The following is a 25,238-nucleotide window of genomic DNA, read 5'->3' as shown; positions in this document are numbered from 1 at the left end:
CTGACTTATTAATGGATTTTCATTTTCCTTACGTCAAGCACTCAAATATAATTTTATACAGTACAAGGGTACAAACTAATGTTTAATACTTGTAACGAAGAAGGAAATGAATAAGAAAACATAGGAAACATGATCAAAACCTAAAATTAGCTGTCTTCAGAATGTCTCTGCGACAGAGTTTCAAAATAAGGAATTATGTCACTTACTGTCAGTCGTAGTTGATCACGAAGGTATTTGTCTGTCAGTCGTGATCTAAATTTGGTTTTTACTATTTTCATTGTTGAAAATAATTTTCCACAAACGTAAACATGGTACGTAAACTATGTATACATAGTAAACATGGCTTCAACAGAGCAAGCGAATGAACGAAACTTTGGATATTTATTTATTTTTTTTTGGCAAAGATTTGAAAAGTTCAACATTTTTCAAGTCCTTACACATAACTTTCATTTAACATCACGTCGTAAATCTGTGTCTAAATTGAAGATCTAACCGTATTATTCGTACATCGGCTGAAAAAAAGATCGACGTATAATAATAATAATAATAATAATAATAATAATAATAATAATAATAATAATAATAATAACACTTAACCTTTTAATGTTTCATCAGTAACATGTAGTATAATGCCGTTTTATGTTACACAACCGTTATCCTCGTAATACTTGTAAACAAAACATGCATTTAATATTCTCATCATATTGGCAGCAAAAAAATGCGTCCTCCCATTCTACTTTGAAACTTTTGTTTTTGTAGAGGTACATGGTTTCGAGAGAGACATTGTGACGATACGCCACTCGCAGGTCAGAGACAAATACAAATGGAACGGAGTTTGACTCCAGTGAGTGAGAGGGTGGGGGTTGGAGGAGGTAGGAAGCAAGAGAAATGCATAGCTATCATTGCGAGCCACAATGTGCTCGTGAGTCACATTTTCGCCACGGCTGCCCTAGTGTATAGATCAAAGCTATATGAATAAAAATACGCGGGAGTTTACGAGTCGATAATTACGCAATCTGAGCCGGCTTTGCAAGCATGTCTCATGCGCGTGTTTCCCGTCGGAAGCAAAGAGGAAAAAAGTATGCAACGACATTACAATGAAGTTTGTGCCACTTCTTACCCAAACGTCTAAATTGTAAAAGTTACTTTTAAGGAAATAAGCTAACAGATTTATGCCGTAGCCGAAGCGATGACAACGAAATATTTTATTCTGGAATTTGTGTCATTTATATCTCCACCTAGAACTCAGTAAGATCGCTGTCTTGTGATATTTGGCAGGCTTTTTGAGTCTCCAGAACTCCGAAGTACCCGGAAATAACGGCCTGAAGGACCAGACGTTCGCTCTACGCTGGACCAAACAGAACATCGCGCGCTTCGGAGGAGACCCCAGCAAGATCACCATCGTCGGTCACAGTGCTGGAGGATCAGCAGTACACTTCCAAGTACTGTCCCCCATGTCACGGGGTAAGTCAGCATTTTCCTTGTTACATTCTGTGTCGAGATACTCTAACCCAGCGGTGGCGAAAATGTAATCGTGCGCCGAGCCACTGTGTAACCTGCAACGTGCATAGCACCTATGGAGGGAGGCGGACACCAGAATGGGAAGTGAAGCAACTGTCTGACTTACTAACGGATTTTCATTTTCCTTACGTCAAACACTTAAATATAATTGTATACAGTACAAGGCTACAAACTAATGTTTAGTACGTGTAACGAAGAAAGAAATGAACAATAAAACATAGGACAAATTATCACAACCTAAAATTAACTGTCTTCAGAATGTCTCTGTGACAAAGTTTCAAAATCAGGAATTATGTCACTTACTGCCAGTCATAGTTGATCACGAAGGTATTTGTCTTTCAGTCATGATCTAAATTTGGTTTTTACTGTTTTCACTGTTGAAAATAATTTTTCACAAACGTAAGTTGTAGTGAACATGGACTTAAAAAAAGCAAGCGAAAGAACGAAGCTTTGGATATTTATTTTTTTGCAAAGATTTGAAAGTTCAACATTTGTCAAGTCCTTACATCTAGCTTTCATTTAACATTACATTGTAAATCTGTGACTTTAAATTGAAGATCTAACCGCATTATTCGTACATCTGCTGAAAAAGGATCGACGTACAGAGATGATGATGATGATGATGATGATGATGATGATGATAACAACAATAACACTTAACCTTTTAATCTTTCATGAGTAACATGTAGTATAATGCCGTTCTATGTTATACACCCGTTTTCCTCGTAATACTTGTGAACAAATCATACATTTAATATTCTCATCATATTGACAGTAAAAAAAAATGCGTCCTCCCATCCTACTTGGTACTTTCGTACATGGTTTGGAGAGAGACATATACCACTCGCAGGTCAGAGACAAATACAGATGGAACGGAGTTGACTCCAGTGAGTGAGAGGGTGGGGGTTGGCGGAGGTTAGAAGCAAGCGAAATGCACAGCTATCACTGCGAGGCACAATGTCTCGCGAGTCACGTTCTCGCCACGGCTGCTCTAACCCACTGGTTTGCATTACAGTATTTTCAACGCTACATCTTTACCAGGGAATTTTTATCATGTCAATTCTTAAAAAAAATGTAGAGGTTATGCACTTAGCTACTACAAAGAAAAATCCATCGATTGGAATTATTTTATTGTTGGTGAGAAAATGAAAAACTAAAGTTGAAAATTTCTTGGAATATTCCCAATTTGCGTAACGTTTCCCTTTTGCATTATCGGAAACATAAACGTGATGGGTCCTACGAAACATCAATAATATGACTCACTTAACAATCATAAGATATAATTAATTATAGGAGATGTTCAGATGTCGTCCATGAACTGTGAGACACCTCACCATGAATTGACGTACTCGCTCTAGCATTCCAGGAGTATAATACGAGAAATAAGAATCCATCCGAAGAGTATTTGTTCAAAGTCGAAGGAATCAGTTCGTAAATGTGCCCAACAATTAAGATTTCTGAAAACAACAGTACATACAGCTTTAAAGAAATGTCTTCATCTGAATTCTTATAATCTTCAATAATTGTTTATGCACTTCATTCAGATGATTATCAAAAAATGTTTGAGTTTCCTGTGGATATGATTAATGAGTCACAGATTCAAATATTGCCAGCCACGAAACACATTGCACTTTTCTTTAGGTATGTAAAAAAATCGGTAAAAATTTCGAATCTCTAGCTCAAAAATTGTGAATTTTAGAAATTTTAGTAGCGCACCGCCTTAAGTAATAGAATTTCACCAAGTATGTGCTGGAGAGAACACACTGTGCTAATAACACTGAACAACAAGAATTTTGCTCCGACTTAAAACAACGTGTACCTTATGGTTTGGCGTGAGCTGAATCCGAAAATGCATCTATTTTCTTCGTATCACGTAAGGTTTTCAAGATATACTATGATTTCACTTTCCGATAAGCGCTCCACCAGGAAACATATGGTGCGGGTTGGGGGTTGTAAACCAAAACAAAAGCTAATGCATTTTATGAGTTTATGACTTATTTCGATTTCTTATGGTTGCTGGCATGTAATTTTGTACTTCTAATAAATAAACAGATATTGGTCCCTTCTATTCAGTAAATTTCATAACAGTTCAAAGTGAGGTCTACGCAATGAACAAACAAGGTTGTGTGTGGTTTTCAGTATTTAAAAGAAAAGTTTACCATTTTGAGTGAAGGCAAATTAAAAGAGAGCATTTTCGTCGGTCCACAAATTCACAAAGTTATGACTGACTCTTTGTTTGAGGAAAAACTTTCCGTTACAGATAACATACCATGGCTTGTTTTCAAAGATGTTTGCTCAAATTTCCTTGGAAATTCTAGGACAGATAACTACATAGAACTTGTTGTGGAAACCTTGTGAAATGCATATGAGAAAATGAGGTGTAATATTTTTTTCAAAATACACTTTTTACATTCTCATTTGGATTTCTTTCCTCCTAACCTTGGAGCGGTAAGCGACGAGTATGGGAAAAGATATTATTCAGAAATATCTAAAATGGAAAGGCGATATAAAGGAAAATCATCATCCAGCATGCTTACAAACTATTGTTGGTTCTTTGTAAAAGACAGTCCCGGGTCTAGTTATAAACAGAAAGTTATTTTAAATGTAAGTTCAAATTCCGAGATTTTTTTCATTATACGCATGAAATATTTTTATTGTTGTTCTGTTTTAAACTATGTAGCATCAGTTTTGTATTTAGTATACATTTTTCAAATATCATGAGAGGTATTTTGAATCCCTAGTGTAGGGCCTATTGTAATTTTACCAGTAGCAGTGAAAAATTAAAACTAAAACGTTTTCCATAAAAAATTCAATTCATTTTCCCCGGAAAATGGTGATTTTAAATTCAGACATTTATTTATTTATTTATTTTATTACTAGTAAGTTTGAAATGAATACAAGTTAATACAATGTAAGATAAACTAGCCCACTCCTGAATGAGTAAGACTCGTGCTCAGGAGGAGATTCCAATACAGACAAAAATAAAATTAAAATTGAGAGTGAATACAGGACACACATATTAGTAATATTTACCTATTTCTATTTCGGAGCAAGACAAAAAGTAAAAATTTGTCGTTCAGTGTAAGAGATTTCTTCCACAGGTCTGTTCCAGCGCGCCATAGTACAGAGTTCAAGCGCGCTCAACAGTCAGGCCTTCCAGTTTCCCAACGAGAATATCAAGAGGGCATTTCGTGTGGGAAAAATTCTGGGTACCAATACTACAGACAAGGACGAGTTGCTGCGCTACCTGAGGAGCCTACCACTGGAAAAATATGTGAGAACTTAAATATAACAAGAATATAGATTTTAAGCTTTCTAAAACGACGATTCGTTTGGATTTGACAGACTTGTGAGGTTGGTTTTCTGTAACTTACTGTTTCCTCAATCAGAATGAAAAATCGAGAGACTGTGCCGAAGACACGTCCGAAATGTAGAATACATCTTGTCACACGGGTGCTTGCATATGAAACAACGGTTTACATAAAATTTTCATTGTTACTGCTCTTACATGCTGCTATCAAGCAAATTTAAATAATTCAACTTATCGATTTCGTCCATGTAAGCGGATAGATTCATGTAAATAAGAATTCTGTCGATACGGCTTCGCACATAATCGACTATCATTTGTCCCGATATTTGCGAAATCGGAATTTTTTCTATTAAGGCGATGCGCTACTGAAATATCTAAATTGCGCAATTTTTTAGCTAGAAAATTGATTTTTTGCTGAATATGCATATCACTATCATCATCTCACATTGTAAATTGCAATCTTTTCTCATAAACACTTAAATATTTAATTATTGCGGAATTTTTAATAATTTTACAACTTTTTTATGTGAGGCTCTGAAAAAAATTAACTAATATGCATTTAAGAGAGCATATTCTTCTGTGCCATGTTTAAAAATATTTCACCATGACTGGATTTTATTTGACGGAGAAATAAATTCCTAAAATCTGCAAATCTGGCATTAATTTTTCTTATTCGGTTATTTAACGACGCTGTATCAACTACGAGGTTATTTAACGTCGAATGGTGATAGCGAGATGATATTTGGCGAGATGAGGTCGAGGATTCGCCATAGATTTACCTGACATTTGCCTTATGGTTGGGGAAAACGTCGAAAAAAACCCAACCAGGTAATTAGCCCAAGCGGGAATTGAACCCGCGCCCGAGCGCAACTTCGGATCGGCAGGCAAACGCCTTAGCCGACCGAGCTACGCCGGTGGCTCTCTGGCATTAAAATTACGGAACTTGTTGAAAACGTATAATTTTTTTTCACGATTTGAAATACTAATTTATCCGTTAAATCAAATCCGACATTGTTGAGTTTTTAACCGATCCTTTAACTTACAATACAAAATGAAACGGTACGAAAGGACGTATTTCAACCAGTCATGGCTGTTTATCGCTACAATTTTATCACTTCCCTAGCATTTGTTTGTTTTTATCATTTCCTTAACATGTTTCTTTTTATAATTTCCCTAGCATTTGTTTTTTTGTTCGCCAACATTTCAAAATGCAAATTCTTTACGGCACTATAAAACATGCTCTGCGATCGTCATTTGTTTCCCGCAAAAATAGTCAACTGAAAATGACGTCTCCGTTCAAATTTTTTGGTGAAGGTAACATTAGTGAAATGTAATTTTAGTAAGTCAATTAATGCCTATTTTAGAGTATTTTATTTCTTTTAAATCATTATATACCCTTTTCTAATAGTGTAATAGTCAATTAAATCCCACTCGAGTTTTGATTTTCTCTAGATAAATCAAAACCTCTAGTGAGATTATTGTTTAACTACGGCACTAAATTTCAACAGAGAAACGAGATACTTGAAGCTAATAACGACAACGGGTAAGTAACTTATGAATGTGTTTTACAGTGGAAAATCATTGCCAAAGAAGACCTCTTATTCTTACCAACAACGGAAAGTAACACCACAAAGGAAGAAGTGTTCCTGCCAGACACGCCGATCAACATCCTCAAAGCAGGAAGCTTCAATAAAGTGTCTTACCTCACTGGAGTGACATCGCGAGAAGCGATAATAGGTTTAAGAAGTGAGTCTACATTATATTCAGTAGTAGTTATTAAAGAAATTCACTGGAAAGGGCAGGAAAGCACGCAATGTAAAAAATATTTATAGTTATATAAACCAAATTTTTATGGTTACCGGTTGTTCTTTACGGTTGTGAAACTTGGACTCTCACTTTGAGAGAGGAACACAGAGGAATAAGGTGCTTAGGAAAATATTTGGGGCTAAGAGGGATGAAGTTACAGGAGAACGGAGAAAGTTACACAACACAGAACTGCACGCATTGTATTCTTCACCTGACATAATTAGGAACATTAAATCCAGACTTTTGAGATGGGCAGGGCATGTAGCACGTATGGGCGAAACCAGAAATGCATATAGAGTGTTAGTTGGGAGGCCGGAGGGAAAAAGACCTTTGGGGAGGCCGAGACGTAGATGGGAGGATAATATTAAAATGGATTTGAGGGAGGTGGGATATGATGATAGAGACTGGATTAATCTTGCTAAGGATAGGGACCAATGGCGGGCTTATGTGAGGGCGGCAATGAACCTCCGGGTTCCTTAAACGCCAGTAAGTAGTACCAGACCGACTATTTAGTCCTGACAGCTCAGCGACGCAAAGACGGGAAGTAATAGGAGGAGTGGGGAGAATTCCGGAGTAGAGATAGGGCGAGTGGTCGGTAAAGGCAAGCGAGTGAATAATCCAAACACCCTTTGCCGTAATTAAACAGCGTATTCCGAATCTCACCGGTCCGGTGGGATCAATGACGTCACGTTGCAACGAAAATAAGGAACAAAACTGCTGGAAGAATCGATGCTGTCATGGCGACCGTGTAACTGGTTATCTGTGTTACGCTAGCAAAATTTTGCGAAATTTTCGTACTGCCATCTCGTTCAAAGAAAAGAGATCAAGAACAACTTATTTCTTGAACCGGTAGTAATAACTGGTCCGTTGACATGTTCGCTCATAAGCCATTAACATATTGTTTTTACGTTGTGCTCATTACAAACAATGCAGCAGAACTAAAGCAGAACACACCGCCATGACACAACAGTGCACGATGTCATTCGTCTGCTAATTCCCGCCCTATACAAGAACCAATCAGATTCACTGATGGCGGCTGAAGGAGACTGCCATCACCTCTCCAAGTTGATGGCACCGGTGCGACACCGGTGGAGCATCAATGACGTCATCGGTGGAATTCGGAACACCGTGATGCCATCGGATTGCTCACCGGTGAGATTCGGAATACGCTGAAATGGACTCGCCTGTCCCACGCGCACATCTCCGGCGACTGTCAGGACTACATAACTGTACTGTACGTATTCAGTCCATTTTTATGAAAGGACTGCGCTAGTTTTTGTATCCACGATTCCATGGACTGAGCGAGTTTTCAAGTGACATGTACAATACCGGTAATACAATCTTTTAGACAAGGTGTGCCGTCGTTTTGAAAGAAAACATGCTTAAAATATAATGATAGAGGGCTCAAACATAATGCTATATAATTAATGTATAAATCATAAAAATGGCCAAACGGACTGAACGAGTTTTGGGGATCAGACTCTTCAATTATAATGCATTGAAACAGGCCCTATCTTTCTTCCTGCTTCCGTAATAATAATAATAATAATAATAATAATAATAATAATAATAATAATAATAATGATATAAAGCAGTCTACTAGGAAACAAATAAAAACTGCAGTTAGTCCAATGTTCTAATTAAGAACCAAATCTCTACTTCAAAAACCATAACAATACAACATATCCGAAGAATTAAAATTGTAATCGATAACGAAAAAAGTACACAAAATATCTGAATTTATATAGGCCTATTCAGGGTACCTAATCTCAGCTGTTAGGAAAGACAGTATTAAAATTGTTGAAGTATAGTAGAATGGTATAACAAGACGTCACTTTGGTAAACTGATTTAGTAGTAGTAACAATAGATTTATTTCTACTGACAGAGTTAAAGCCATATAGCCTTTTCTTCCACTCAACCAGTATTAGAACAATAGCAATACAATAGCAGAAATACAAGAATAATGTACAATTAATAATAGTAATAATAATAATAATAATAATAATAATAATAATAATAATAATAATAATAATAATAATAATAACAAAATGAAAACAAGTTTAGTTACATGTAATTCTAAAAATCGAACAAAATGTGAATCGAATTGTTAAAATAATAAAGAAAATTTATATGTTAAAATTAAAAATATATATATTTTAGGAAAGCTCATAGTCTAAGCAGTCTAGCTGACAACCGGGTTTTGAAATTAGTAAATGTCTGACAGCACTGCCCTTAAGATATGAGGTAGGAAGTTTCAACGACGAAAAATTGAAACGGTGAATATCGCCGCGCTCTCATGGTTAACATGTCGGCATCATACAATAACGTGAGGTGTCCTTTTAAAACATAATTTTGCGGACCGATTGTTGCTCTGTAGGTTTTACTCTAAGCGTCACGTTGTCACGTCTACTTCCTCGATAAGAATAAGCACTAGTTTACTATATTGTTAAATGGCTATTACGTTGACTTTCTTAACTCTTTAATAATAATTTTTAATCACATACCTTAATGCTCGTCCTCAGCACAAGACATTGCAACCTCGGTTTTAATCCACGTGGATTAGACAAGTAGGTGTCATTTAATAATGGAAGCAGCTTATTGGTTGCAATATTGAAATTGAGGCGAGTGATTGGAGCGGCGACATAAGAAATTGGAAACAATAATGCAATTAAATTTCAAAGACCTGCCGAATGTTATGCACGAGGCCGCTCAAAGGCCTGCCGAATGTTAACCATGAGAGCGCGGCGATAATATCAGAAGTGTTACGATGGCATGACATCATCTCCTTACTAACTAACTAGCCTTATTATTTTACTGCCCCATAGAACCGAGTAAATCTCTGCACTTTCTCTTCTACAATTATGATTTTTCTCGTGATGTCTACCCAGGAGCAAAATTAGATATTTGCTGAATATAAAATAAATGATATTTATTTAAGATCAACTTCCCATTTTATTTTTGCAAGAAATTTTGTACTGTTCCGATACAGATTACCTTATGGGTAAGAAAAACTAATAATTGAGGCGGTTAGAAGCAAAGGGGTGTAAGTGACTTTTCTAAAAAAAATGATTTAAGTGCATCCAGAGAAAGCTAAAACATTTAAAATTTCAGTGGTAAAGAGATCTCTTTTAACCACATCATAGAGGGCTGTAACATTTAAAATTAAAACTTCACGGGATTTACGAAAGCTTCGTAACTTTTAATCACATTTTTTCGAAAATAACTTAAGTGCACTTACACCCCTTTGCTTCTGACCGCCTCAAGTCATGTTGTAGTTTCTTTTTTCAAAGCCTTAAAAGAAGAGCTTCTTCTGGGTGATGTCCAAAATAAAACAGAGTCGATAATCATGGATGAATTTGGTATGGAGGAGAGTGATCCCAGAGTTCCAGAAGCTGCGGCCAAGCTCAGAGAATTTTACTTCGAGGGTTCAACGAATCCAACTTTACTTCAATTTATAAATGTAAGTACTGTCATAAATATCCCTATTGCTACTAATGTCAGTTATGTGCAAAGATGGAAGCCTTACTCTATTGTACTAGAGATAATTAACTTAGTCATAATTGTTCACTCAATATATTTAGTAAATATTAGAGCAGTTTATTACGCATTTTAGGAGCCACTGAATTTTTGGTGCAATAGAGTATTCGGTTGAGAAGTTTTTGTCATCTAGCCTACTCTCAAAAATGCTGAAAGAGTTTAAAAAACAGTTATATTACCGGTTGCTCTGTATGGTTGTGCAACATGGATTCTCACTTTGAGAAAGGAACAGAGGTTAAGGGTGTTTGAGAATAAGGTGATTAGGAAAATATTTTGGGCTAAGAGGGATGAAGTTACAGGAGAATGGAGAAAGATACACAACGCAGAATTGTACGCATTGTATTCATAATTAGGAACATCAAATCCAGACGTCTGAGATAGGGAGGGTATATTGCACGTATGGGCGAATCCAGAAATGCAAATAGAGTGTTAGTTGGAAGGCCGGAAGGAAAAAGACCTTTGAAGAGACCGACACGTAGATGGGACGATAATATTAAAATGGATGAAGGAGGTGGGATATGATTGTAGAGACTGGATTAACCTTATTCAGGATAGGGACCGATGGCGGGCTTATGTAAGGACGGCAATGAACCTTCGGGTTTCTTAAAAGCCGTAAGTAAGCATATTTCATTAAATAAAAACGAAATGCTAGAAATTGACCTTTTTACCGCGCCATACATACAGAAACGCCTAACGTTTCAGTGGTACGTATCGGCTTCAATGCTTCATCTTCAGCAAGGCAAAGAAAGGAAAATCTGTCTATTGGATCCGTTACCTAGAGTTCTGGAGAACAGCGCCTGGTAAAAAAAATCTCAAGGGCTGGTTCACCTTTCCAGATAATCACAACAAATTCCTCTACAGAACGAAAAGTTACATTTGATCAAATTTCTGCATATTTGAAGGACACAACTAAAATTCTTTCAATTACTTATTATCATAATACACTATTCTCTTAAAGTGACTGAGCTTATTGAGAATTACATCAATGGCTTTCCCAAAACACGCTATGAAATACTTCGTGTAAAACAATTTTTTTTTTCGAAAAGGAAGCAAGAACGAGCTAAATTGTGTTAAACGTTTTTGTTCGAAACATCTCAAAGAATATCCCCCTGAAATTAATGACATTACTTATGATTAGGGGGCGAATGTTGATGAAAAGTCATCTTCTTATTTTTCACATTAGGACGATGCCTATTAATATAGAAATCCTTAATATGTTAATATCAACTTAAAAATAATTTATTATATTGCATTTTTTAACGTTTTTGAACTAATAGGTCATATTTATATTTTTTCGGCATTATTTGGTCATTTTTAATACTTTGAAGAACTTTTAGATTATTTGGAATGCATTTTACTTTCTTCTTTACCGATAGGTGTGTTAAATCACTTTCTGAGCAAAGAGATCAATAGTAATTGCCTACTGAATAAGTGAATAACAGTGAAGTTTGAGTTTATAGTTTCGAACAGACTCTAAAGTCTATCCCTCATTCCACTGAAGGCTTCATTTCACACAACGCAAGTAATATAAAATGCTTGACAACAGCTTAGTATAAGTGAGGGCTTTGACCGCTACTGTTCTTTCATCGGTACGAGGGTGTCTTTAGAATTTCTGTTTGGAAGGAGGGAAATTTTCACCATGTTCTGGACAGGACGTGGTTCGGAAGGAATGTCTATTGTAGTAGACAGTATTTTTAACACAAAGATTGCAAGAATGCATGCTGCGCCTACAATTTGTTTTGTCATTCACACTCCCCCATTTGGAAGATCTGGTAACAAAAGTGAAGCGCGGAAGGAGGAGGAGACAGAGAATGAAGGCACTGACATGGTTCACACCTGATTGAAACACATTGTAATCCCTCATTAAAATCCCTTTAAAACCTTCATTTTGTTGCATGTTCTTTTTCTTTATCTTAGCTAAATTCCAGGAAGTTGCCTCCTCTCTTCGAGATTTGCAGGACAGTCATTGAAACAAGGTGACTAATTTTTAAGACGTTGTGGTCTGAGTACGGGCAATAATATTTAAATGTAATTTTCTTTTAATTTTATGTAATTTTTCCATTAGTTTAAGGGCATTTTAATTATCATTTTAAGTAGATTTTTAGGTCATCAACATCCGCCCCCTACTTTTGATTAACGCTGTGTATGTGTTCTTTGTGGGTGTCCATTAATTTCTCTTTGCGAATTTAAGCCAGATTCAAACCCTTCATATCAGAAACATGTAGCGAGAAACGCCTTATTTTTTTAAGATGAATAATCGCTAAACGTAATTCATTTGTTACCCAGTGCCCCTGACCAAACTGATGCATTCTTCTCTCCTTTGTCTGAAGGCTCAAAAGCTGTACAAGTGTTGTTCAATCAGTAGGCCTATTCTCATTATTAGGCACCACGTTATCAAACAGAAGCCGTATATCGGTTAACGTTACATGGCTGTTTGTATCATGTTCGTTGACACTGATGTTTTTATTTATTTATTTCTCTATACACACTTTGGCGGACATACAGGTAGGCTATTCAATATCTCTAACATCAAACAAGTGGTTGTTGTCATTATAAAGTATTTCACATTGTTTTTGTTTTGTAACTAGCATCTGTATATTTGATATGAGAGTAAAGATTTAATTTTTATTTGCTTGTCTTATATCAGTGATGTCAATTGATGCCCATAGGTGCAAGCACGCGCTTTAGAGCTCAGGACAGCCTGAGCGCTTTACAGCGGAAAGGAAAGAGACAGACGAAAGAGGTAGTATATGCCGCCTGGTCGAGCTATATACAGGGATGGTCAGCACTGAATCAATGGATAAAGGGAAGAGAACTTATTAAAACTGTATCCATGTTAATTTTTAGATTTGTCTGAAAAATATAACTGCATGTTAGTTTTGATCTTAAAGCTCATTTTTCACAAGTTTGTTTATAGAAACGTTAAATTTTCAGATATAGGCCTATTTATTTAGTAATCTTACACGTTCTGAAACTATGTTTTCGTAAATCTAATATACCGTAAATATGTATTACTGAAGATAGTGTATTAAAAATTTTGAAAATATTCGCATGGAAAAATAATGTTTGTATGGAAATGAATTGACAAAGAAACTACTATGACATCATAAGCAAAAGATATGTGCCCATACGTTGTAAAAACGTCAGCTCTATAGTTTTAGCAGATTTCGAGAAAATAATTTAATATTTGATGACAGGAAGTTGCGCACCAGTATCACCTTAAAAGCATAATGCGATAAGAGTTTTGTTATGGAATGTTAGTTACACTTACAACATATAGAGTATCTAGGTAACTTTGCTTTGTACTAATATATTGTTTTGATTAGTTCATAGATTACGTTTATAAGGCTAAATATAACATCAAGATCAATTCCAACTTATCATGTCATACTCAATCTCTTTTTTTGGGATATCGCTTTCTTAATGAGTGATGCGTTTCATTCATCTAGTACAGTATAGTCGTAGGTACTATGAAATTTATATGAATATTCCTTCATAATTCTTTATTATGTTATTAACGTTTAAAACACAACTGCAATATTAAGAAATTGGTGTAATTACTTTTGTTTTACAGACAATATAGATAATATCAAATAGAAAGAAGCCATATAAAAATAACGACATAAAATTTCACGTTCCGTTTGAAGTTTGTGCACCACTGTTTTCTTAATACAGCAGGCTGCTTATTCCTCCTTCCATTCCTAGCGCTTGATGCCCGAGCACGACGTCAAGGTCAGAAAAAATGCGCTTGCTTTGACATCACTGTCTTATATCTTCATGATATAAATATTAAATTATTATTAATCATGTATTATTATCATAATTTACAGTTGTATTCCGAAGTCGTGGTGACAAAAGATGTGTACTGCACTATTAAGCTACAGGCAGCCAAGTCTACAAGTCCTATTTATGTGTATCAATTCTCATTCTATGGTTACATGAACATCTACAAAGACATATTGTATGGAGGCAGTGACATACCAGGTAGGCAGTAGCATTAAGGGGAGGGGTTATGGGTGAGGTTTCTATTTTCTACATTTTCCCAGCTATGTCCTTGATTTTTTGTACACATAATCACAGTGTGATAGATAATGATCTGGTGAAGTTTCATTTCTGTGAGTGAATTAGTTCCTGAATTATTAACAAAAATATTTTGAAAAATTTACATATTTCAAAATGAAACTGAGGATCTAAATCTGTGCGCCAAACCCTCGGATCTGCAGCGCAATCTGGACCTAAGTATTCGAGGAATAAGGCACCCATTATTAATTTATAAAACATACACGTGACATAAGGTCACTAATATTTTGTACTAGAGTCATTAAAAAAATATACACATACACTCTATATCTGAATATTGTTCCTCTTGAAGGCGAGAAAGATTAGAGCTGCAGCTGTCGAAGTTTGCGACGCGAACTGAGGAAGGGATAATAGTATCCACCCAACTGAACGCTTTTAGGTCTTTTAGGTTAGGATATATTATATAATGTGTTTTATTGTGCCATTTCAATTTTTAATATGTGTGTTCTTTTAGAGAGTAGTTGGATGTAATCATAGGTGGGTGGGGGGGAACCTACAAAGGAGGACTTGTTTCGGGTACAAAGCACGTACGGTCAGAAGACACGTGCATTGGATTTTAGATAAAATTATGATAATATAAAATTTGTATGTATAATATTACTCAAATCCATCTATCTATATCTGAATAGCTATTATGTATATCGTCGTTGTTCCTACAATAACTCTTATGTGATATATTTATCGACTTTCAGATTTTTGCTCTATTAAATACATTAAATAGTGATACAGCAAATAATACAATCTCCTGTATGTAATTATATTTCTTTGTTTCGAAAATGTAAGAATTCACAGTCTCCTATGTAGATCTACGGCTGCCATAGAATGAATAAATGTGTTTTCTCTTCCTAATGAAAAATTATATATTTTGTACATAGAGTTATTGCAGGAACAACGACGATGTATGTACCTATTTATTAACACTACAGTTGGGTATACACCGGTGGCAGTGATATATAATATACAATAATTATATTTATTAGATTTACAATAATTACAGCAATAAAAAGAAAATAAAATAAACGTAAATTTAATTCTAACTATAATTAAATATATATTATTTTAATGTACTGAAGTACATATGATGTTTCCATGCAGATATTCTGCGTCATCATACGATGAAAGAGTATGATGACGCAGAATATCTGCATGCAAACATCATATGTACTTCGGTACATTAAAATAATATGTATGATATGCGTAAATCACTTCGTGATTTAAGACGGCGCTTATTCCGTCGGATCCCGGCCAACTAGTCACTCATAACGAGTGCACCTCAGCACATGTGTGGACTTCGGTCCTATGTTCATAGACACCTATGATGTAGTGCAAAGGGCGGCCACTAGAGGGAACCCAAGAGTTGGAACTTAATCAGAGACAATTCTCTCCGACGCCGGGGTGGTATCCGATGCGGCTTAGTGGATAAAGCATCAGCACGTAGAGCTGAAAACCCGGGTTCAAATCCCGGCGCCGGAGAGAATTTTTCTCCGTTCCATTACTCTTTCATCGTATGATGACGCAGAATATCTGCATGGAAACATCATATGTACTTCGGTACATTAAAATAATATATATGATATGCGTAAATCACTTCGTGATTTAAGACGGCGCTTATTCCGTCGGATCCCGGCCAACTAGTCACTCATAACGAGTGCACCTCAGCACATGTGTGGACTTCGGTCCTATGTTCATAGACACCTATGACGTAGTGCAGAGGGCGGCCACTAGAGGGAACCCAAGAGTTGGAACTTAATCAGAGACAATTCTGTCCGACGCCGGGGTGGTATCCGGTTTGGCTTAGTGGATAAAGCATCAGCACGTAGAGCTGAAAACCCGGGTTCAAATCCCGGCGCCGGAGAGAATTTTTCTCCGTTCCATTACTCTTTCATCGTATAATTAAATAGATTTAATAAACCTAGGACTATAAATAAAAACTATGCTATAATAACGCCTACAATAAACAAAAGTAAACCTAACTTATAAGTACTTCTATTAAACCCAACTATTACCAACTTAAGTAATTACATATCACCTTAATTAATTAAATATCAATTTAATTACATATCAACTTAGTTACATGACACAACTTAGATAATTACACTGCACCTACAATTACATTTTCAGTCTAAATCTTCTCAACCTTTCCTTATAGGACTATTTATTTAATTTCTTTTTTCCTATATGTACAGAGTAACTCAGTATATTTCAATATGGATAACGTACGTAGCTCGTTAGATACTAAATCGATACAAGCACTTGCCAAGGGTTTACCAGCATTTCGAACATTTGAGCCCGTCTTAAAGCAACTGCTTTAGCGATACCCTTTTCAGGGTTACATAGTTTTCCCAAAATGTATTAAAGAATATGCAATAATTATGAGTAACACACGCTCCAATTGCAAAGATGTAGGCTAATAAAAGATCGTAATAAAATAAATATTACCTTAAACGTCACAGCAATATATCCTTCATATTTGAGCCCTTTTCAAAGCGTTGAATAGTATTTCCTTTGTCGTTCTCTTTCACAAGTCATATTTTACAAACAATATTTCGAAATTTATTCCTCTTCTTTTCATATAATTAAAATATCGAACTAATATCCTAAGAACAATTATTTCCACTTTGTTCTTTCTTACTTGGTTATTTAACGACGCTGCATCAACTACTAGGTTATCTAGAGTCGATTTTTATTTTATTTCATTTTATTGGGTTATTTTACGACGCTGTATCAACATCTAGGTTATTTAGCGTCTGAATGAAATGAAGGTGATAATGCCGGTGAAATGAGTCCAAGGTCCAGCACCGAAAGTTACCTAGCATTTGCTCGTATTGGGTTGAGGGAAAACCCCGGAAAAACCTCAACCAGGTAACTTGCCCCGACCGGGATTCGAACCCGGGCCACCTGGTTTCCCGGCCAGACGCGCTGACCGTTACTCCACAGGTTTGGACTTTAGAGTCGATGAGATTGGCGATAGCGAGAGGGTATTTGGTGAGATGAGGCCCAGGATTCTCCATAGATTACCTGACATTCGCTTTACGGTTGGAAAAAACCTCGGAAAACCCCAACCAAGTAATCAGCCCAAGCTGGAATCAAACCCACGCAACTCCGGATCGACAAGCAAACACCTAGCCGACTGAGCTACGCAAGTGGCTCCCCTTTCTTAAGGATATTTTAAACATACGAGGACTTACAATAACTGCTTTTTTTCTGGCGTAACGCGCCAGAAAGAAGTTACGTCACATTTCTGTTGTATTTTTCATCATGGAACCGAGAAATGTAAGTATTAATAATAAATTATGTTTTAACATAATTTTTCTTCGAACTCGCTTAGGCTTGAAAGTCTTGAAGTTGAACGGAAAGGAGGTTAGAAACGAAAAAAAAAAGTCCCGTACTTTGGACAGTAATCATCTCTACGTCTGCTATAATATATTCTATACAGAGTTTCACCTTTTCCTCCAGAAGAAAAGCACTGTACAATATTAATATTGAAAGAAACAATAACAAATCTATTAAACGTATCATTTAACAGAACTATGGTTATGTAAGTTTATGTAGTATTACTTCATCGCTAAAATCTGTAGCTCAAAACAAGACATAAAATTCACCTACTTCTGCAAAAGACTATAGGCCAATCTCCATTCTTCCCGTTTTATCCAAAGCCCTGGAACGCATCATTCATAAGCAGTTGTCAGACTACCTAATAGAATTTAATCTTTTAGACCCTTTACAATCAGGATTCAGAAATGGCCATAGCACTTCTACTGCTTTGTTGAATGTTACTGAGGACATACGCGCAGCCATGGATAAACGACAGGCTACTGTACTAGTTTTATTGGACTGTACCAAAGCCTTTGATTCTGTTGGCTTCGATCTACTATTGACTAAATGACAAACGCTACACCTTTCTGATAGTGCTATCACCTGGATGTACTCCTACCTTACTGGCTGCCAGCAGCGTGTCATATTTAATAATCGTTTCTCATCCTGGCGTACTGTAGATACAGGAGTTCCTCAGGGATCAGTATTAGGCCCCTTGCTCTTCTCTATTTATATAAATGGAATTTCTAAATCATTTAAGCACTGCAGATATCAAATATATGCGGACGACGTTCAATTGTATATTTCAGCCCGTCCTGATGCACTAAATGATAGCATTAATAGTGTTAAGGAAGATCTTGATTCCATCTCTTCCGGGCCTCAACAATTTGGGCTTAACCTAAAAGTATGTAAATCACAGGATATTCTGTTCGCGAACCGTTAGATTAATTCCTGAAGTCAACAACCTGAATATTCCACCTGTGAAACTGAATAAAACAATCATCCCGTTTAGCTCTACCGTAAAAAATCTCGGAGTGGATTTCGAATCTAATCTCAGTTGGGGTACGCATATTAAATATACATGTAAGAAGGCATTCTCTATTCTCCATTCACTAAATAGATTGTATCATTATCCATCTAAATTAAAACAGACGCTGGTACAGACACTCATTCTACCTCACTTCGATTATTGCGACGTTTTGTTCAGTGATCTCAGGATTGATTCCGCTCAGAAACTACAGCGTGTTCATAACGCGTGCGTCCGCTTCATTTGTAATGTTCGATACTATGATCATATCTCACCTTCTTTCGAGAAGTTATCATGGCTTAGGTTACATGAGAGGAGAAATCTGCACTCACTTTCTCTCCTATATCGAATTATGCACACTTCATCCCCCTATTATGTATTCGCTCGTTTTCATACTCTCTCTCGCTATCATAATATTAATACTCGATCACAACGCGATGACACGCTAGAAATTCCACTTCACACATCATCTCTGTATTCCTCATCTTTCACTGTTGCTACTTCTCGTCACTGGAACTCTCTGCCGCCTGAAGTCAAGGGCCGCGGAACATTGCAATCTCTCAAATTCAACCCTCGCTAATATGTTTTCGCGGGATATCAGCCGAGTTAAGATTTTGGAATGCTCCAAGCTTCCGACTGCTATCTCTGCAGCCATCTTCAGGGAAGTGATGTCCGAACAGAAAGTCGAGAGGTTATATAGATGTTAGGCTGTCTCAGGTGAAACGGGATTGGTTGGCGGATCGTCCAATCCGGGGCCGGGAATTGTCATCCCTCGTAAGCTCCGCCCCTCCCGGGATTCCTGCGTGAAGTTTGGCGGGCGGCGAGCCCTATTCCGCCGGTTAGAATCGGTTGCCGTCCTCGGTCCGTGATCATACATCTCAAATCCAAGTTAGAAAATTATCTTATGACGAGTTGCCAAACTAACTTACTATTATGACAAGTGTTGTATTGCATGTTTCCACGCATTCACATTTTTTTTTATGTTCTAGTGATATTTAACTTATTTTATATTTTTGTTTTCATATTTTCCGATAATGGTATATCTCTAATGTGATAAGTTGAGCTATATATAATCATAATTTTCCTTACTGTGTGTACTTAAAAATATTGTATTCATTATATGCTTTGTACTGCACTATTTTATTACTACTATTAGTATTATTACTATTAGGGCTGTTATTATTATTGTTATTATTATTGTTATTATAATTATTATTATTACTATTCTTATTTATTATTATTATTATTATTATTATTATTATTATTATTATTATTATTATTATTATTATTATTATTATTAATAATTGTCTTTTTTTATACTTTGTATGCCTCATTTATTTTTGACCTGCTGTTCACATTTTATTATGCTTTTTTCTTTCTTTCTCAATGTTATATATTATGTCTGATTTCTTCTTACTTGTTGTTTACACTTTATTATTATTATTATTATCTTATTCAGTTTTATGTGTAAAATTGTAGTGTACTTTGTAAATTTGTAGTGTTTTTGTAACGCAGTTTTTACTCCTGGTTGAGTGAGGTTAAATAAAACATTATTATTATTATTATTATTATTATTATTATTATTATTATTATTATTATTATTATTATAAAATATCAATTTCAGGCGCTGCCCACGCAGATGAGTTGGCATACCTTTACAACTCAAACTTCTCGAACAAGACATTTCTCCCAGGGACCCCAGAGATGGAAGTTTCAAGGAGATTAGTAAGGCTATGGGCTAGCTTTGTTAAAACCGGGTGAGCATGTTTTAAAATTCTTTCATTCGTTTAAGATAATTTCCGACGAGGACAAGGTGAAGCAAATACGAACATTGAAGTTGTCTATTCAGCCGCCAGCTGGTCTAATGCCTAGAGCGTTCGTATTATAATCCTGTGGACCCGGGTTCGATCCCCGGCATATCTTAGAATTATAACCTGTGTTGGACAAGCCCTTGGTCCAGGTAACACAGGGATCTTCTTCGGGAGCTCCGGTTCCCCTGTGCCATTCCAACAATTCTACATCATCATCTCATCTCATAGCAGGTGTAGCGTAGAACACCCTGGGCAACGACTCTGTCGATAAATCGGTTTATGTAACAGGCTTTATATGGCTGAATGACATAAGTACTCCCATTAGTAAAAAAAAAAAAAATGTCTATTCATATCTGTTTATGATACACAAAGTTCAAATTTTAAATTTCATGTTCTGTTTTCTTTGTGTTTCACAAGGTCCGGAATTAAGGCTCATATTACGAAACTGCCAAAATCTACGCAATGGCCATGGAATTCCTACGTTACTCCTTTCTTGTCTTAGAACCTCTCTTCTTATAATTCCCTCACTCCACATCTTATACTTTCAATCTCTTTCGTCCATTTACTCCATTTTACTCTCATTTGACCATTTGTCTTAACTATGTAGTATTTTTCCTTCAGTTTCACTTTTTACACTTGTACGATTTTTCTTCCATTTCTTCCCGTTTAACTACATCAACACTGTCTCCTTCTCTTCATATCCTATTCCTCTTTTCCTATTTCTTCTTTTCCTCCCCTTCAGTCTTCTTCCCTTCATAAGCTATTCTTCTTTTCTCGCTTCTCCTTCTCTTTCATCTCATCGTCTCCCTATTCTTCATTCTCTTCCGTATTCTTCTCTTCATATCCTATTCTTCTTTTCCCGCTTCTCCTTCTCTTTCATCTCATCGTCTTCCTACTCTTCATTCTCTTCCGTTTTCTTCTCTTCATATCCTATTCTTCTTTTCTCGCTTCTCCTTCTCTTTCATCTCATCGTCTTCCTACTCTTCATTCTCTTCCGTTTTCTTCTCTTCATATCCTATTCTTCTTTTCCCGCTTCTCCTTCTCTTTCAACTCATCGTCTTCCTACTCTTCATTATCTTCCGTTTTCTTCTCTTCATATCCTATTCTTCTTTTCCCGCTTCTCCTTCTCTTTCATCTCATCGTCTTCCTACTCTTCATTCTCTTCCGTTTTCTTCTCTTCATATCCTATTCTTCTTTTCCCGCTTCTCCTTCTCTTTCATCTCATCGTCTTCCTACTCTTCATTCTCTTCCGTTTTCTTCTCTTCATATTCTATTCTTCTTTTCCCGCTTCTCCTTCTCTTTCAACTCATCGTCTTCCTACTCTTCATTCTCTTCCGTTTTGTTCTCTTCATATCCTATTCTTCTTTTCCCGCTTCTCCTTCTCTTTCATTTCATCGTCTTCCTACTCTTCATTCTCTTCCGTTTTCTTCTCTTTATATCTTGCTCTTCTTTTCCCGCTTCTCCTTCTCTTTCACCTCATCGTATCCCTACTCTTCATTCTCTTCCGTTTTCTTCTCTTCATATCCTATTCTTCTTTTCCCGCTTCTCTTTCTCTTTCACCTCATCGTCTCCCTACTCTTCATTCTCTTCCGTTTTCTTCTCTTCATATCCTATTCTTCTTTTTCCGCTTCTCCTTCTCTTTCATCTCATCGTCTTCCTACTCTTCATTCTCTTCCGTTTTCTTCTCTTCATATCCTATTCTTCTTTTCCCGCTTCTCCTTCTCTTTCATCTCATCGTCTCCCTACTCTTCATTCTCTTCCGTTTTCTTCTCTTCATATCCTACTCTTCTTTTCCCGCTTCTCCTTCTCTTTCATCTCATCGCCTTCTTACCCCTTCTTCTCCTCTGTCTTCTTCTCTTCATATCCTACTCTTTTTTCCTGCTTTTCCTTCTCTTCCTTCAACACATTGTCCTCCTACTCTTCCTTCTCTTTGTCTTCTCGTCTTCATATGCTATTATTCATTTTTTCTTACTTCTCTTCCTTCATCTCATAGTTTTCATTCTCTTCCTTCTCTTTCTCCTTCTCTCCGTATCCTATTTTTCTCCTTTTCCTTCAGTACGGACTCTGCTTACAATCACAACAAATAACGCGCAAAACGGGGTCGCTCTACAACAGGTTCCTTACTCTTGAACAAGTACAGTACAGTATACTTCAGTTTAGCAATGTTTATTATCTTATGAACTACTAGTTGAAATAAAGATGCCTAAACAAGTTCAAAAGTACGGAAGTGGATACAGGAATTCGGAAGACAATGTTTCTGTGTAAGTGGCGACCTAATAATTATTGTAATTTACGCAAAACTGACATACGGTAATCCGTTTTAACGGACGGTATTGACAGCAGCACTGTATTCCAAAAGAGAGAAAAAGACATATGAAGTTGATAGAAAGAAATGAGTCTAACGATATTCTTTCAAGTAGTAATTCAGTACCAGCGGACGAATTTGACAGAGATCTGTATGAAATGATGGTGGATGCCGACATTCCTTTCCACAAAGCTGAGAACAAGCAATTTAACAATTTTACTGAAAAGTACACTTACACACAAGAGCAATACCCGTATTGTAGTAGTACCGATATTTTAAGTTAAATTTTGCAGGAAATAGTATAATAATATAAGCTAATGCATTTCATTAAGAGTATTACCTATATTATATTTGTACCAGTGTATTAATTAAAATTTTACATAAAATATTATTGTAATATTAGACTTAAACATTTAATTAAATCTATGACACGGTAGCAATTTAAGTTAAAATTTTAAACCAAAAACTATTGTAATATTATGCTTAAACATTTGATTAAGACCTGTACTTATAACACAGTAACATTTAAGTTAAAATTTTACAGCAAAGATTATTGTAATATAGGCTTAAACATTTCATTGAGAGCAGTGCCTGTGTTACTGTTGTAGGGCCTATCTGTATTTTAAGTTAAAATTTTACAACAAAGATTATTGTAATTTAGACTCTAACGTTTCACTAATAATAGTGCATGTAAAACAGTAACATTTGATTTGAAAGTTTACAGCAGAGACAATGTTTATTTCTTGTATTACAAAACACAACCTACTATTGAAAGCATTATTTTATGTGTGTTGTTTTCCCTGATGCGAACGTCATTTGTTTTAATCGTACAGCACTTCGTGCCATTACTCTTCAAGTCATTGGCTCATTGCACAAACTCCGTACTAATTTAACTTCAAAGATTGTATCAACTATTAGGTTACTTAGCGTCGATGAGATTGGTGATTGCAAGATGGTATTTGGCGAGATGAGGCCGAGGATTCGCCATAGATTACCTGGTATTCACCTTACGGTAGGGAAAACCTCGGAAAAAACCCAAGCGGAGATCAGCCCAAGCGGGGACCGAACCCGCGCCCGAGCGCAACTTCAGACCGGCAGGCAAGCGCCTTAACCGACTGAGCCACGCCGGTGGCTAACTTCAAAGATTAATCTCTAATCATTATAATGCATAGTATTAATATTATTGTAATATCAATTATTGTCAGATAAGTCAATTGTACGTCCATAATACTAACGGAGTTAAACAGCATGGATAATAAAAATTGAGACACCGATGTTTTTCGTATGAAGGAGTGCCTATCGCTATGCATGTGATTATTGAGATTGCTGTACGTAAATTCGTTACGGCTAATTTATATTAATTTTTCATAATTTTCTCTTCTTCCTTCTCCCAATCTGCAACAAGTTTCATCTCATCACAGTCTTGAAGATTTATTCCGTAAATACGTCGACCATAATGAGCTACACAAACTAGCTGGGTACTCAGCGTTATAATCACAGCTACGTAAACTACATATATTCCGTTTCTGGAATTTGTAGAGTATAGAAGACGAAACAAGTCCTTTCTGCAAGTGGTGAGTGGAGGGGGACAGTCCAATGAAGGCTCTGGAGAGAAGGCATTACTTAAAACGCGCCAACGACTACAGAGATGGGATTATTCTAATCTGAACTCTACTGCAATTTAAGATTCCAAGCGCATCTTACCCCTTAGCGGTCATGAGCCAATGCAACTCGCAATACATTCCCGCACTGATAGGTCCACCCATTCGCTCCACCCAAATGCGCTGACTTACTCTACAGAATCCAGAAACGGAGTTTAGTTACAAAATTCGTTAAAACTTAGCTAAATAAAGGAATAACACTAAATCAAGAATGTCAGCAAACCAGGCAACAACCGAGATCTTTAAAATGCGGCCCAATATAATTATCTCCATTCTTAATTACAGAAACCCGACGCCCGAGGCAGACCCGTTGCTGCAGGACATCACGTGGCCTCCGCTGACACAGAGGGAGTTTCCCTACCTGGACATCGACACCAATCTCACGCTGAAGCACAACCTGCTGAACAACATCATGAACTTCTGGGATCAGTTGACCAGAAACTACACGACGCACTCCTTGTGCGGATAATCGGCCCTGACGTTGGAGTTGGTCGTGTGCAGTACTAGTATTAGAATATTGAGAAATTTCTGCTGGAATGTTAAATGTATTTCGAAATAGGAATCAATATTTTAATGGTATAATATCCTCGCTCTTAAACCATTCAGTGCCATTTGACATAATTACTTACAAAATAGATATTTAGATGTCAATAAATTTGTCCACATTTAGTATGTTACAAAATAAAAAGAATAAATCTGCATAATTAAACAGTTTCTCAGCATTTTGAAACCCTTATCTGAGTGCAAGAACTAAGTAAATCATTATTACATACTGACGAGATTAACAAGAAAACAGCTCTTACATTGGCTTGACTCAACGTCACTGGTTACAATAGAACACGAGTAACTTTTCCATATTTTCTG

At 36.3% G+C, this 25,238-nt stretch overlaps 1 protein-coding gene across 2 annotated transcripts in view; it reads left to right on the top strand.

The window, feature by feature from the left end:
- Window positions 1–24,981, top strand: part of LOC138696778 (juvenile hormone esterase-like) — a 100,339-nt gene extending 75,358 nt beyond the window's left edge. Inside the window, exon 10 of one of the 2 annotated variants that reach the window (XM_069822176.1) lies at window positions 24,660–24,981. In XM_069822176.1, the coding sequence (XP_069678277.1) occupies window positions 24,660–24,843 (184 nt within the window). In that variant the 3' untranslated portion in view covers window positions 24,844–24,981. The remainder of the gene's footprint in view (window positions 1–24,659) is intronic. The other variant, XM_069822175.1, reaches the window with a different exon arrangement.
- Window positions 24,982–25,238: the final 257 nt, after the last annotated feature.

This window comes from Periplaneta americana, chromosome 3 (genome assembly GCF_040183065.1).
Source record: "Periplaneta americana isolate PAMFEO1 chromosome 3, P.americana_PAMFEO1_priV1, whole genome shotgun sequence".
NCBI lineage: Eukaryota > Metazoa > Arthropoda > Insecta > Blattodea > Blattidae > Periplaneta > Periplaneta americana.
The sequence above is the reverse complement of the archived record's forward strand: the minus strand, read 5'-3'. Positions and strand labels throughout refer to the sequence as shown.